The sequence below is a fragment of the Hyla sarda genome, chromosome 7 (assembly GCF_029499605.1).
Source record: "Hyla sarda isolate aHylSar1 chromosome 7, aHylSar1.hap1, whole genome shotgun sequence".
NCBI lineage: Eukaryota > Metazoa > Chordata > Amphibia > Anura > Hylidae > Hyla > Hyla sarda.
Genome location: NC_079195.1, coordinates 235491328 through 235508432, shown reverse-complemented (window position 1 = coordinate 235508432; position 17105 = coordinate 235491328). Strand labels below are relative to the sequence as shown.

Genomic DNA, 17105 nt, shown 5'->3' with positions numbered 1-17105 from the left:
TCCTGACCTCAACATAATTGAAAATCTATGGATAGACCTTAAAAGAGCAGTGCGTGACAAACAGCCCAAAAATCTCAAAGAACTGGAAGACTTTTGTAAGGAAGAATGGGCAAAGATACCTCAAACAAGAACTGAAAGACTCTTGGCTGCTACAAAAAGCGTTTACAAGCTGTGATACTTACCAAAGGGGACAGTACACGATATTAACTCTGCAGGGGGCACAAACTATTGCAGACGCCATTGTTTTGTTTTCTGTTATTTTGAAAGTGTAAATGATGGAAATAAAATGTAACTTTTGGTGACATATTATAAGAATGTCTAATCTGTAATTTGATGCCTTTTGGAGATTTTTCCATCTTTCCTTTGATTCTTTATGCACATTAATACACATTTTTACCTGGGGTGCTCAAACTTTTCATCCCCACTGTATCTACATCAAGACTCCTTTACAGATGTGCCCAGGCCTACTCCAGCCTTTGAAGAGGTTTGGCCTAACCAGCTTTTTTGCAGTAACCAAGCTAGTAAGTGTTGTGCCCGGCCTCGGGCGAGAGACTCCTTAGGTCCAGGAGATTTGACCTGAGCTCTTAGCTAATGAACTCTATAGTGTACGTGGACTGCGGAGCAATACATGGTCAGTCGTGTAAATATTCCAAGATATTCAAAATATTCCAAGTCGTGTAAATATTCCAAGGTAATATATTTGGTTGCGGTAAGGGTTACGGTCTTGTACTGAGATGTTTATGGTCCTTCATCATAACTGCTATGATCTAATAATATGTATATAAGTTGATGTACACAAAAAAGTCACAGTGTACAGTATTTTTCTGATGTCTGGTAGCTTTCTTACAGGGGTTGTCCTGAATCAATTGGGAGAAGCAACATTTCACTCCATCACCAGCGTCATGTACAGTGAAGTAAAGTCGTGTACTACACATAGTCATCAATACACATATAAGTCATGTACACATAAAGTACACCTGTTTCATGTACAGTAGGACTGTAAAACTCACAACCATACTGTCCACACAAATGTCATATGTCACTAATGACAAATGTGATATTTCTTGAGTCCTCATGCTCAGGATGCTTTCCTGGCCAGAAGGTATTCCTGTTACTTACAGAAGCCCGTAATAAAAGTCAAAGGTAACAGAATGTCAAATGTTATCTACAAAAATATCTAGCATAAATATAACTAGTGTTCTGGGGAGAAGTGTGTAATGCCAAAGGACCCCAGTAGCCGAGGCATTGGACACAAAGCCTCCAGCAACCCAATCTGCCAAATTTCATGTCTAGTAATATATAAAGTGTTGTTATGCACAGTTCAGTGTCATAGTATCTATAGCCAAATGTCATAGTATGCATAGCCATAGTCCACTGTCATTATATACATAGTCATAGTCCATAAGTCGTGTTATTCCATAGTCATAGGTATATTGTTATTTTTCTTTGAATATCCTAGAGGCTCTCCTGCAGTGTCTCCCTCATAGTTATATATATGTATATATATATATATATAAATAAAATATATAGTGTTATGTGTTACCCAGAGAGCACCAGCTAACCAGGTGACCTGCAGCTTGACCTAAGGGCTTCAGGCTCAGCCCCCCTTTATAAGACGGGGAGCCATTACAATCTCTCTCCTTCACTCTCTTTTTGCTGGGGTACAGTAAAGACCAGATGTCTCAGAGCCAGCATCCAGCTACCTGGAGGCCTCAAGCCACCTACAGCCACATGCCGGTAAGTCAAGTCTATGTCTGCTGTCACTACCTAAACCTAGTCAAGCCTAAAGTCAAGTCTATTATAGTCTGGGTGGCTGAACTAAAGTCTATCAAAGTCACTACAAGTCCCAGCAAGCTGCGAGGTCATTCTGTGTTACTGGCCACCTCTCTGGGATCCTGGCTGAGCTGTAAAGACTATTTCCTTCTGTTTACCTCAGTAAAGCTACTGTTAACCCTTACCTGGTCTTGGACTATTCTTACCCTGCCTAACATTTGGATAGCGGTACTACCGTTCGGTTACCAGGAAAACCACGCCCTGGCGTCAGGAGACAGCGTGCTCCCGAAGTTCATGCCGGACCGCGTGCTCCTGAAGTTCATGCCGGACCGCGTGCTCCTGAAGTTCATGCTGGACCGCGTGCTCCTGAAATTCATGCCGGACCGCGTGCTCCTGAAGTTCATGCTGGACCGCGTGCTCCTGAAGTTCATGCCGGACCGCGTGCTCCTGAAGTTCATGCTGGACCGCGTGCTCCTGAAATTCATGCCGGACCGCGTGCTCCTGAAGTTCATGCCGGACCGCGTGCTCCTGAAGTTCATGCCGGACCGCGTGCTCCTGAAGTTCATGCTGGACCGCGTGCTCCTGAAGTTCATGCTGGACTGCGTGCTCCTGAAGTTCATGCTGGACCGCGTGCTCCTGAAATTCATGCCGGACCGCGTGCTCCCGAAGTTCATGCCGGACCGCGTGCTCCTGAAGTTCATGCCGGACCGCGTGCTCCTGAAATTCATGCCGGACCGCGTGCTCCTGAAGTTCACGCTGGACCGCATGCTCCTGAAGTTCATGCTGGACCGCATGCTCCTGAAGTTCCCCCCAGACAGCGTGCTCCTGAAGTTCATGCCGGACCGCGTTCTCCTAAAGTTCCCACCGGACCGCGTGCTCCTGAAGTTCCCACCGGACCGCAAGCTCCTGAAGTTCCCACCGGACCGTAAGCTCCTGAAGTTCCCACCGGACCGCAAGCTCCTGAAGTTCATGCCAGACCGTGTTCTCCTAAAGTTCCCGCCGGACCGCGTTCTCCTGAAGTTCCCACCGGACCGCGTGCTCCTGAAGAACATGCCGGACCGCGTTCTCCTGAAGTTCATGCCGGACCGCGTTCTCCTGAAGTTCCCGCTGGACCGCGTTCTCCTGAAGTTCCCACCGGACCGCAAGCTCCTGAAGTTCATGCCGGACCGCGTTCTCCTGAAGTTCATGCCGGACCGCGTTCTCCTGAAGTTCCCGCTGGACCACGTTCTCCTGAAGTTCCCACCGGACCGCATGCTCCTGAAGTTCATGCCGGACCGCGTTCTCCTGAAGTTCCCACCGGACCGCAAGCTCCTGAAGTTCCCACCGGACCGCAAGCTCCTGAAGTTCCCACCGGACCGCAAGCTCCTGAAGTTCCCACCGGACAGCGTGCTCCTGAAGTTCATGCTGGACCGTGTTCTCCTAAAGTTCCCCCATCAGTCATGTCCAAGGTTCCATCTTTTATAAATGTAAATGGTCATCTCCTTCCTCCTCCAGTAATAAGAGAGTCCCTCATAGCCTCAACATTTTAAGATGTCTCCACATCTACCTAGATAGATGTAAAAATTTTAGGATGAAACCTCCTCATCTTGATTTCTGGAGCCAGGAAAGGATTAAGGATCATCTGTTGGATTAAATAAACCATCCGGGAATCTCCCATTGTCCCAGAGTCGGAGGCACCGAGTTGGTTCGAGCTCATTCTACAGGGACTGTCGCAGCATCGTGTGCGGAGAGGAGCATTTTGCCTTAGAGCTGATCCACCTCGTGGAGCTCGCACTCACCTTCATTTCCCCCTATAGACTCCAGAGTCTTCCACTTTTGGGTGGACAATACTGTCGCCTCCCATGGGGCCTTCTTCTTGTTAAATCCCCATCTGTGTTGCTCGTAAAACATAAGGGAATTTCTAACAATAATTAGTTTTCCCTTAGTCCTAACAGCAGCGCACAAATATCCCACCATAGTTTTTTAGTATTTCTTGTGGATTACACAGTGACCTTACAGTGGTCTCCCTCTTTGTAGAGACCACTGGGGGCAGGTTTAATTATGTTTAATTACTTCTTACTATTTATGTCATTAACATTCCATCGGTTGTATATTCACTCACCGTAAATGTACATGATGGCGACGCACATGATGCAGGAGATGATGACCAGGGAGAAGCTGGCGGCGTAGTTATCCAGCAGCATCAGCCAATAGATCCCGGCCTGAGGGAGAGGAAACCGCAATTACTGAATACTCCCATCATCCCCCTGACCCTGCAGGGCCGTTATACGTGTATAATACTCCCATCATCCCCCTGACCCTGCAGGGCCGTTATACGTGTATAATACTCCCATCATCCCCCTGACCCTGCAGGGCCGTTATACGTGTATAATACTCCCATCATCCCCCTGACCCTGCAGGGACGTTATAAGTGTATAATACTCCCATCATCCCCCTGACCCTGCAGGGCCATTATAAGTGTATAATACTCCCATCATGCCCCTGACACTGCAGGGCCGGTATAAGTGTATAATACTCCCATCATGCCCCTGACACTGCAGGGCCGTTATAAGTGTATAATACTCCCATCATCTCCCTGACCCTGAAGGGCCGTTATACGTGTATAATACTCCCATCAGCCCCCTGACCCTGAAGGGCCATTATACGTGTATAATACTCCCATCATCTCCCTGACCCTGCCGGGACATTATAAGTGTATAATACTCCCATCATCCCCCTGACCCTGCAGGGCCGTTATAAGTGTATAATACTCCCATCATCTCCCTGACCCTGCAGGGCCGTTATAAGTGTATAATACTCCCATCATCCCCCTGACCCTGCAGGGCCGTTATAAGTGTATAATACTCCCATCATCCCCCTGACCCTGCAGGGCCGTTATAAGTGTATAATACTCCCATCATCCCCCTGACCCTGCAGGGCCGTTATACGTGTATAATACTCCGGCCTCACCTGAGTGGTCAGAGGGATTCCCAGCAGGAAACCCACCACGGCCACCCCCAGCGTCACAATCGTCTTCCAGCGTCTGATCCAGTCGTTTCCGATCTCATCCACAATGGCGGTGACCAGAGTCTCCAGCAGACAGAACTGTAACAGACAGGAGAGGGTTAACGTGCGGACAGGTGAGGGTTAATGTGCGGACAGGAGAGGGTTTACGTGCGGACAGGAGAGGGTTAACGTGCGGACAGGTGAGGGTTAACGTGTGGAAAGGAGAGGGTTAATGAGCGGACAGGAGAGGGTTAATGTGCGGACAGGTGAGGGTTAACGTGCGGACAGGAGAGGGTTAACGTGCGGACAGGAGAGGGTTTACGTGCGGACAGGAGAGGGTTTACGTGCGGACAGGAGAGGGTTTACGTGCGGACAGGAGAGGGTTAACGTGCGGACAGGAGAGGGTTAACGTGCGGATAGGAGAGGGTTAACGTGCGGACAGGAGAGGGTTTACGTGCGGACAGGAGAGGGTTAACGTGCGGACAGGAGAGGGTTTACGTGAGGACAGGAGAGGGTTAAGGTGCGGACAGGAGAGGGTTTACGTGCGGACAGGAGAGCCACCATATTTCTCAATGACAGGTGAGGTGGCGATTACCTGCGTCCCGAGTCCCAGGAGGATGAGCATGAAGAAGAACAGAACGGACCACAGAGGTGAGATCGGCAGCAGCGTCAGGGCTTCTGGATACGCCACAAAAGCCAAACCAGGACCGTGGTCGGCCACTTTAGACACATCCACACCCAGGTGATTGGCCATGAAGCCGAGGATGGAGAAGATGACGAATCCGGCGTAGACACTGGTGGCGCAGTTGGTGATGCTGATGATGATGCTGTCCCTGGAAGGCAACAGGCCTGAATGTCAACTAAATGGCATGAAATCAGCTGCTCCCCCCCCCCCCAGCCTGCAGCCTCACTGACACAGAGAGAAGCTGCAGCTACATCACCTCCCCCTCACAGTCTGCAGCCTCATAGACACAGAGAGAAGCTCCAGCTACATCCCCTCCCCCTCACAGTCTTCAGCCTCACAGACACAGAGAGAAGCTGCAGCTACATCCCCTCCACCTCACAGTCTGCAGCCTCATAGACACAGAGAGAAGCTGCAGCTACATCCCCTCCCCCTCACAGTCTTCAGCCTCACAGACACAGAGAGAAGCTGCAGCTACATCCCCTCCCCCTCACAGTCTTCAGCCTCACAGACACAGAGAAAAGCTGCAGCTACATCACCTCCCCCTCACAGTCTTCAGCCTCACAGACACAGAGAGAAGCTGCAGATACATCCCCTCCACCTCACAGTCTGCAGCCTCATAGACACAGAGAGAGAAGCTGCAGCCTCTCAGACACAGGGAGGGAAGCTGCAGCTACACCCCCACCCCACCAGCCTGCAGCCTCACAGACACAGAGATGGAAGCTGCAGCCTCAAAGACACAGAGGGAAGCTGCAGCCTCACAGACACAGAGGGAAGCTGCAGCCTCACAGACACAGAGGGAAGCTGCAGCCTCACAGACACAAAGACAAGTTGCAGCTACACCCCCTCCCCACCAGCCTGGAGCCTCACAGACACAGAGAGAGAAGCTGAAATTACCCCCCCCCCCCCAAGCATGCAGTCTCACAGACAGGGAAGCTGCAGCTACCCCCCCCCCCCAGCCTGCAGTCTCACAGACACAGAGAGAGAAGCTGAAGCCTCACAGACACAGAGAGGGAAGCTACAGTTACACCACCCCATCCTGCAGTCTCACAGGCACAGAGAGGGAAGCTGCAGCCTCAGAGAGAGAGAGAGAAGCTGCAGCTACACCCCCTTCCCACCAGCCTGCAGTCTCACAGACACAGAGAGAGAGAGAGAGAGAGAGAGAGAAGCAGCAGCCTCACAGACACAGAGAGGGAAGCTGCAGTTACATCCCCCCAGCCTTCAGTCTCACATGCAGAGAGGGAAGCTGCAGCCTCAGAGAGAGAGAGAGAGAAGCTGAGGCTACACCCCTTCCCCACCAGCTTGCAGCCTCAAAGACACAGAGAGAGAGAGAGAAGCTGCAGCTACACCCCCGCCCCACCAGCCTGCAGCCTCACAGACACAGAGAGAATCTGTAGCTTCATAGACACAGAGAGAAAAGCTGCAGCTACATCCCCTCCCCCCAGCCTGCAGCCTCACAGACACAGAGAAGCTGCAGCTACGAGAGAGAGAGAGAGAGAGAGAGAGAGAGAGAGAGAAAGAGAAAGAGAGAGAGAGGGACTGCAGCTACATCCCCTCACAGTCTGAAGCCTCACAGACAAAGAGAGAGAGAAGCTGCAGCTACATCCCCTCCCCCTCACAGCCTGCAGCATCACAGACACAGGGAGAGAGAGAAGCTGCAGCTACATCTGTTCCCCATCACAGCCTGCAGCGTCACAGACACAGGGAGAGAGAGAAGCTGCAGCTACATCCCCTCCTCCTCACAGCCTGCAGCGTCACAGACACAGGGAGAGAGAGAAGCTGCAGCTACATCCCCTCCCCCTCACAGCCTGCAGCGTCACAGACACAGGGAGAGAGAGAAGCTGCAGCTACATCCCCTCCTCCTCACAGCCTGCAGCGTCACAGACACAGGGAGAGAGAGAAGCTGCAGCTACATCCCCTCCTCCTCACAGCCTGCAGCGTCAAAGACACAGGGAGAGAGAGAAGCTGCAGCTACATCCCCTCCCCCTCACAGCCTGCAGCGTCACAGACACAGGGAGAGAGAGAAGCTGCAGCTACATCCCCTCCCCCTCACAGCCTGCAGCGTCACAGACACAGGGAGAGAGAGAAGCTGCAGCTACATCCCCTCCTCCTCACAGCCTGCAGCGTCACAGACACAGGGAGAGAGAGAAGCTGCAGCTACATCCCCTCCCCCTCACAGCCTGCAGCGTCACAGACACAGGGAGAGAGAGAAGCTGCAGCTACATCCCCTCCCCCTCACAGCCTGCAGCGTCACAGACACAGGGAGAGAGAGAAGCTGCAACTACATCCCCTCCACCTCACAGCCTGCAGCGTCACAGACACAGGGAGAGAAGCTGCAGCTACATCCCCTCCTCCTCACAGCCTGCAGCGTCAAAGACACAGGGAGAGAGAGAAGCTGCAGCTACATCCCCTCCCCCTCACAGCCTGCAGCGTCACAGACACAGGGAGAGAGAGAAGCTGCAGCTACATCCCCTCCTCCTCACAGCCTGCAGCGTCACAGACACAGGGAGAGAGAGAAGCTGCAGCTACATCCCCTCCCCCTCACAGCCTGCAGCGTCACAGACACAGGGAGAGAGAGAGAAGCTGCAGCTACATCCCCTCCCCCTCACAGCCTGCAGCGTCACAGACACAGGGAGAGAGAGAAGCTGCAGCTACATCCCCTCCTCCTCACAGCCTGCAGCGTCACAGACACAGGGAGAGAGAGAAGCTGCAGCTGTCCTACCTGTAACAGTTGTTATGGAATTTGTTGTAAGACGCCATAGTGATGAGTCCTCCCCATGCACATCCTAAAGAGTAGAAGATCTGGGAAGCTGCATCCCCCCAAACCTGCAGGAACACAGAACAGAAGACAGGAGGCGCAATGGTCATTCAGTGAATAAGTGGAGGATACCGGCCGACAGTGACTATAATACGGGAGGCGTCAGCTGTTTATAGTCTCCTGCAGAGCGTCGCGGCCTCTTCTGGCTGATAACAGGTTTGTCAGGTGTAGCATCACATATGGGCACCAGGTGGCGCTGAAGCCCCAATAACACAACACAGGGTTAAACATACAGGGGAGATTTATCAAAACTTGTAAGAGGAAAAGTGGAGCAGTTACCCCGGCAACCAATCACATGACTTCCTTCATTATTTATTTCATTTTTATTTTATATAAATGACTTATGAAAAACGAAAGAAGCGATCTGATTAACAATAACCCCCAGCATCCTCCTCCAGAGCGCGTGACAGCGGGGGCTGCATCCTGAGGGTCCGTGCGTCACCTCCACGTTATATCCTATACATTACCCGGGGCCAGAAAACCTACCGCACCGGGAAGGAAGAATCCGGGACCTCACCTTGGCGTCCAGGATCTTGTCCCACTGAGGCGTCAGGTAATACATGATCCCGTCCATCGCCCCCTCCAGGGTGATCCCCCGAACAAAGAGGATGGTGAGGACCACGTACGGGAACGTGGCGGTGAAGTAGACCACCTAGGGGAGAATGACAGAGCAATGAGGCACCGGAGGAGGGATGAGGCACCGGAGGAGGGATGAGGCACCGGAGGAGGGATGAGACACAGGAGAGGAGGGATGAGGCACAGGAGAGGAGGGATGAGGCACAGGAGAGGAGGGATGAGGCACAGGAGAGGAGGGATGAGGCACAGGAGAGGAGGGATGAGACACAGGAGAGGAGGGATGAGGCACAGGAGAGGAGGGATGAGGCACCGGAGGAGGGATGAGGCACTGGAGAGGAGAGATGAGACACAGGAGAGGAGGGATGAGGCACAGGAGAGGAGGGATGAGGCACAGGAGAGGAGGGATAAGGCACAGGAGAGGAGGGATGAGGCACAGGAGAGGAGGGATGAGGCACAGGAGAGGAGGGATGAGACACAGGAGAGGAGGGATGAGGCACAGGAGAGGAGGGATGAGGCACAGGAGAGGAGGGATGAGGCACTGGAGAGGAGGGATGAGACACAGGAGAGGAGGGATGAGGCACAGGAGAGGAGGGATGAGGCACAGGAGAGGAGGGATGAGGCACAGGAGAGGAGGGATGAGGCACAGGAGAGGAGGGATGAGGCACAGGAGAGGAGGGATGAGGCACAGGAGAGGAGGGATGAGACACAGGAGAGGAGGGATGAGACACAGGAGAGGAGGGATGAGGCACAGGAGAGGAGGGATGAGGCACAGGAGAGGAGGGATGAGGCACAGGAGAGGAGGGACGAGGCACAGGAGAGGAGGGACGAGGCACAGGAGAGGAGGGATGAGGCACCGGAGGAGGGATGAGGCACAGGAGAGGAGGGATGAGGCACAGGAGAGGAGGGACGAGGCACAGGAGAGGAGGGACGAGGCACAGGAGAGGAGGGATGAGGCACAGGAGAGGAGGGACGAGGCACAGGAGAGGAGGGATGAGACACAGGAGGAGGGATGAGGCACCGGAGAGGAGGGATGAGGCATCGGAGGAGGGATGAGACACAGGAGAGGAGGGATGAGGCACAGGAGAGGAGGGATGAGGCACAGGAGAGGAGGGATGAGGCACAGGAGAGGAAGGATGAGGCACCGGAGGAGGGATGAGGCACAGGAGAGGAGGGATGAGGCACCGGAGGAGGGATGAGGCACAGGAGAGGGATGAGGCACAGGAGAGGAGGGATGAGGCATCGGAGGAGGGATGAGACACAGGAGAGGAGGGATGAGGCATCGGAGGAGGGATGAGGCACAGGAGAGGAGGGATGAGGCACAGGAGAGGAGGGATGAGGCATCGGAGGAGGGATGAGACACAGGAGAGGAGGGATGAGGCACAGGAGAGGAGGGATGAGGCACAGGAGAGGAGGGATGAGGCACAGGAGAGGAGGGATGAGGCACAGGAGAGGAGGGATGAGGCACAGGAGAGGAGGGATGAGGCACAGGAGAGGAGGGATGAGGCACAGGAGAGGAGGGATGAGGCACAGGAGAGGAGGGATGAGGCACCGGAGAGGAGGGATGAGGCACAGGAGAGGAGGGATGAGGCACCGGAGAGGAGGGATGAGGCACAGGAGAGGAGGGATGAGGCACAGGAGAGGAGGGATGAGGCACAGGAGAGGAGGGATGAGGCACAGGAGAGGAGGGATGAGGCACAGGAGAGGAGGGATGAGGCACAGGAGAGGAGGGATGAGGCACAGGAGAGGAGGGATGAGGCACAGGACAAGGTATTAGTAGGTTGGAGCAGATGATGGGGCAGTAATCGGGGTAACTCACCTTTCCGGAGGATTTGACGCCTCTAATAAGACAAAGGAAGACGACGATCCACGACAACCCCAGACACCCGAGGATCGGCAGCCGCACCTCCCCCAGGTTCCCAATGTCATCCGACAACCGCAGCACGTAAAGCCTGTAAGATGAGCGGAGCGACATTAGTGATGTCATACAGGAGCGTGAGGTCACAAACCCCAATGAAGGATATAACAATGTAAAGGCTGCCATATTGGTCACCACCCAGCTTTCTCAGACAACTCATGTTGAATACACAACTGTGTCACTCAGCAGCTGCTGCATTCAGGAGCCATGGAAAGTTGGGTCAGTTGTGATGGTGGCCATGTCCCTCTCATGCACTGGGGATAGTGGGGGATGGATGGCATCTTTATTGGTGCTGTACTGTCCACACATGGGTGGTCACCCAGCTTTCCCAGCAGCAGATAAGACATGACTGTGTACAGTACAGGAGACGCCATTTTGGTGGTGAGGACCTGACCGGGATGTTTTTTAGCTGCAGCGCAGACAATGAGGGTCCATTGAGTGTGAGGCGCCCGTGCCCGGCAGACAATGCCCCGAGGCGCCCGTTTCCTGCCCGTCTGGGGTCTCGTCATGTTCGTCGTCCCTTCAGGAAGCGTTGGCATTGTCAGCGTTTCCTGTGCAGAAGGCGACTCGGCACAATGGCAGCAGCGCTGGGCGCCACCTACTACCACCTCCAGCATTGTGAGCGATCCTGCACACTACAAATCCCAGCATGCTCTCCTCCACCCTGGGCAGGGATCAGTGCGGGCGCCGTATAATGGACAATAAAAGCTCGCTGGACCCTGCGGCAACACCTCCTGTCACCTTCCTGAACCCGCAGTCCCATGTAAACCTGACACTTTCTAATGGATTCAGTGTTTCAGTTCTTCACAACTTCAATATGTCTGTTTGCTGTCAGTGAATGATCTGAAGTCCAATACCTGTCCTGTTCCCTACTACTCACAGCTGATGGTTTGTTACAATGTATCATATTATAATATATCCTCTCCCCCTCATGTGTAAACTCTTCAGCCTTTCCTGGATCTCTGCTTGCTGTCAGTGAATGATCTGAAGTCCAATACCTGTCCTGTTCCCTACTACTCACAGCTGATGGTTTGTTACAATGTATCATATTATAATATATCCTCTCCCCCTCATGTGTAAACTCTTCAGCCTTTCCTGGATCTCTGCTTGCTGTCAGTGAATGACACCCGTTACATTCCGAGGCTGAATACCTCATACTGACCTTATACTTTTCACAGCTTAGGAGTATGTTACAATGTGTCAGTCAAGACCAGTGATGCCCAAATGGAGCTAAATACGAATATTTTGTTACAATGTATCAGTGCAGACACCAAGGCTGTTTAGTTCACAGAGCATTGTCCTGACTGAATGCAACTGTAACAAAGCCTCAGCTGTGATGGTTTCCTTATATGCCAGATACAGTGCCAGCAGGTGGTCCAAGAGTAATGGCGGACACGTAACGTCCAGACGCAGCCAGGCCCCGCCTACCTCCAGTACTCCTCGCTGGGACTGGTCCTCTTGGCGGTTTGGTTGAGGATCTCGGTGAAGTTGAAGGCGTCTCCATGGACGCTGAGGTTGTAGCTGCTGTTGGTGGACGGGCTCAGGACGCCGGCGCAGTTGTCCGTGTTCCAGGGGTTATTGCAGTACGTCCAGGGCAGGACCCGCGTCATGGACGCAAAGAAGTAATAGAAGGCGATACAGATGACCACATTGTAATAAATCCCGATGTACGAGGAGACCACCATCATCCCGTAGCCCACACCTGCAGGAGGGGACACAACCAGACGGTGAAGGGTACAGCGACAGGAGCCCCCCAAAATTATATTATATATATGTACAGCGACAGGAGCCCCCCAAAATTATATTATATATATATGTATACAGCGACAGGAGCCCCCCAAAATTATATTATATATATGTACAGCGACAGGAGCCCCCCAAAATTATATTATATATATATGTACAGCGACAGGAGCCCCCCAAAATTATATTATATATATATGTACAGCGACAGGAGCCCCCCAAAATTATATTATATATATGTACAGCGACAGGAGCCCCCCAAAATTATATTATATATATATGTACAGCGACAGGAGCCCCCCAAAATTATATTATATATATATGTACAGCGACAGGAGCCCCCCAAAATTATATTATGTATATATGTATACAGCGACAGGAGCCCCCAAAATTATATTATATATATCTGTATACAGCGACAGGAGCCCCCCAAAATTATATTATATATATGTACAGCGACAGGAGCCCCCCAAAATTATATTATATATATATGTACAGCGACAGGAGCCCCCCAAAATTATATTATGTATATATGTATACAGCGACAGGAGCCCCCAAAATTATATTATATATATCTGTATACAGCGACAGGAGCCCCCCAAAATTATATTATATATATGTACAGCGACAGGAGCCCCCCCAAATTATATTATATATATATATATATGTACAGCGACAGGAGCCCCCCAAAATTATATTATATATATATGTACAGCGACAGGAGCCCCCCAAAATTACATTATATATATATATGTACAGCGACAGGAGCCCCCCAAAATTATATTATATATATATATATGTACAGCGACAGGAGCCCCCCAAAATTATATTATATATATATGTACAGCGACAGGAGCCCCCCCAAAATTATATTATATATATATGTACAGCGACAGGAGCCCCCCAAAATTATATAATATATATCTGTATACAGCGACAGGAGCCCCCCAAAATTATATTATATATATGTACAGCGACAGGAGCCCCCCAAAATTATATTATATATATCTGTATACAGCGACAGGAGCCCCCCAAAATTATATTATATATATATATGTACAGCGACAGGAGCCCCCCCAAATTATATTATATATATATGTACAGCGACAGGAGCCCCCCAAAATTATATTATATATATATATGTATATCTGTATACAGCGACAGGAGCCCCCCAAAATTATATTATATATATATATGTACAGCGACAGGAGCCCCCCAAAATTATATTATATATATATGTACAGCGACAGGAGCCCCCCAAAATTATATTATATATATGTACAGCGACAGAAGCCCCCCAAAATTATATTATATATATATATATGTACAGCGACAGGAGCCCCCCAAAATTATATTATATATATATGTATACAGCGAAAGGAGCCCCCCCAAATTATATTATATATATGTACAGCGACAGGAGCCCCCCAAAATGATATTATATATCTGTATACAGCGACAGGAGCCCCCCAGAAATTATATATATCTGTATACAGCGACAGGAGCCCCCCAAAATTATATTATATATATATGTACAGCGACAGGAGCCCCCCAAAATTATATTATATATATATGTACAGCGACAGGAGCCCCCCAAAATTATATTATATATATCTGTATACAGCGACAGGAGCCCCCCAGAAATTATATATATCTGTATACAGCGACAGGAGCCCCCCAAAATTATATTATATATATATATATGTATACAGCGACAGGAGCCCCCCAAAATTATATTATATATATATCTGTATACAGCGACAGGAGCCCCCCAAAATTATATTATATATATGTACAGCGACAGGAGCCCTACAAAATTATATTATATATATGTACAGCGACAGGAGCCCCCCCAAATTATATTATATATATCTGTATACAGCGACAGGAGCCCCCCAGAAATTATATATATCTGTATACAGCGACAGGAGCCCCCCAAAATGATATTATATATATCTGTATACAGCGACAGGAGCCCCCCAAAATTATATTATATATATATCTGTATACAGCGACAGGAGCCCCCCAAAATTATATTATATATATGTACAGCGACAGGAGCCCCCCAAAATTATATTATATATATATGTATACAGCGACAGGAGCCCCCCAAAATTATATTATATATATATATATATATATCTGTATACAGCGACAGGAGCCCCTCAGAAATGATATATATCTTTATACAGCGATAGGAGCCCCCCAGAAATTATATATATCTGTATACAGCGACAGGAGCCCCCCAAAATTATATTATATATATGTATACAGCGACAGGAGCCCCCCAAAATTATATTATATATATATATATGTACAGCGACAGGAGCCCCCCAAAATTATATTATATATATATATATATGTATACAGCGACAGGAGCCCCCCAAAATTATATTATATATATATATATGTATACAGCGACAGGAGCCCCCAGAAATTATATTATATATATATCTGTATACAGCGACAGGAGCCCCCCAAAATTATATTATGTATATATGTATACAGCGACAGGAGCCCCCAAAAATGATATTATCTATATATGTATACAGCGAAAGGAGCCCCCCAAAATTATATTATATATATATATATATATATATATATATATATGTATACAGCGACAGGAGCCCCCAGAAATTATATTATATATATATCTGTATACAGCGACAGGAGCCCCCCCAAATTATATTATGTATATATGTATACAGCGACAGGAGCCCCCCAAAAATGATATTATCTATATATGTATACAGCGACAGGAGCCCCCCAAAATTATATTATATATATGTACAGCGACAGGAGCCCCCCAAAATTATATTATATATATATGTACAGCGACAGGAGCCCCCCAAAATTATATTACATATATATATCTGTATACAGCGACAGGAGCCCCCCAAAATTATATTATATATATCTGTATACAGCGACAGGAGCCCCCCAAAAATTATATTATATATATATATACAGCGAAAGGAGCCCCCCAAAATTATATTATATATATATCTGTATACAGCGACAGGAGCCCCCCAAAATTATATTATATATATGTGTATACAGCGACAGGAGCCCCCAGAAATTATATTATATATATATATATGTACAGCGACAGGAGCCCCCCCAAAATTATATTATATATATATATCTGTATACAGCGACAGGAGCCCCCCAAAATTATATTATATATATCTGTATACAGCGACAGGAGCCCCCCAAAAATTATATTATATATATATATACAGCGAAAGGAGCCCCCCAAAATTATATTATATATATATCTGTATACAGCGACAGGAGCCCCCCAAAATTATATTATATATATGTGTATACAGCGACAGGAGCCCCCAGAAATTATATTATATATATATCTGTATACAGTGATAGGAGCCCCCAGAAGAGACCCCACAAATTATATTATATATATATTTATATATATCTCTCTCTATATATATATACTAGCTGAGTACTCGGTGTTGCCCGGTTTTTCCTTCCTAATCCTTGTTGGGGAGGAAAATAAACAAAGGAGGAAACTTTTGACTTCATATCCCGTCCTCATATCCCGCCCTCCTATCCCGACCTCCTATCCCATCCTCCTATCCCATCCTCCTATCTCGACCTCCTATCCCGACCTCCTATCCCATCCTCCTATCCCATCCTCATATCCCGACCTCCTATCCCATCCTCCTATCTCGACCTCCTATCCCGACCTCCTATCCCATCCTCCTATCTCGACCTCCTATCCCGACCTCCTATCCCATCCTCCTATCTCGACCTCCTATCCCGACCTCCTATCCCGACCTCCTATCCCGTCCTCCTATCCCGACCTCCTATCCCGACCTCCTATCTCGACCTCCTATCCTGACCTCCTATCCCATCCTCCTATCTCGACCTCCTATCCCGACCTCCTATCCCATCCTCCTATCTCGACCTCCTATCCCGACCTCCTATCCCATCCTCCTATCTCGACCTCCTATCCCGACCTCCTATCCCATCCTCCTATCCCATCCTCCTATCTCGACCTCCTATCCCGACCTCCTATCCCGACCTCCTGTCCCGGTCCTCCTATCCCGTCCTCCTATCCCGTCCTCCTATCCCCTCCTCCTATTCCGGCCTCCTATCCCGACCTCCTATCCCGACCTCCTATCCCGACCTCCTATCCCGACCTCCGATCTCGTCCTCCTATCCCGACCTCCTATCCCGTCCTCCTATCCCGACCTCCTGTCCCGGTCCTCCTGTCCCATCCTCCTATCCCATCCTCCTATCCCGACCTCCTATCCCGACCTCCTATCTCGTCCTCCTATCCCGACCTCCTATCCCATCCTGCTATCCCGACCTCCTGTCCCGGTCCTCCTATCCCATCCTCCTATCCCATCCTCCTATCCCGACCTCCTATCCCATCCTCCTATCCCGACCTCCTATCCCGACCTCCTATCTTGTCCTCCTATCCCGACCTCCTATCCCGTCCTCCTATCCCAACCTCCTATCCCGTCCTCCTATCCCATCCTCCTATCCCATCCTCCTATCCAGACCTCCTATCCCGTCCTCCTATCCCGTCCTCCTATCCTGACCTCCTATCCCATCCTCCTATCCGGTCCTCATATCCCATCCTCCTA

General features: G+C 49.8%; 1 protein-coding gene across 2 annotated transcripts in view; it reads right to left on the bottom strand.

Annotated features, from left to right (window-relative positions):
- SLC6A9 (solute carrier family 6 member 9) overlaps positions 1-17105 on the bottom strand; it is a 183637-nt gene that overhangs the window by 12528 nt on the left and 154004 nt on the right. For both annotated transcript variants that reach the window (XM_056533155.1, XM_056533156.1), the window contains 7 exons: positions 12178-12451; positions 10651-10783; positions 8776-8910; positions 8163-8266; positions 5354-5591; positions 4723-4857; positions 3875-3974 (listed from right to left, as the gene is read on the bottom strand). In XM_056533155.1, the coding sequence (XP_056389130.1) occupies positions 3875-3974; positions 4723-4857; positions 5354-5591; positions 8163-8266; positions 8776-8910; positions 10651-10783; positions 12178-12451 (1119 nt within the window). The remainder of the gene's footprint in view (positions 1-3874; positions 3975-4722; positions 4858-5353; positions 5592-8162; positions 8267-8775; positions 8911-10650; positions 10784-12177; positions 12452-17105) is intronic.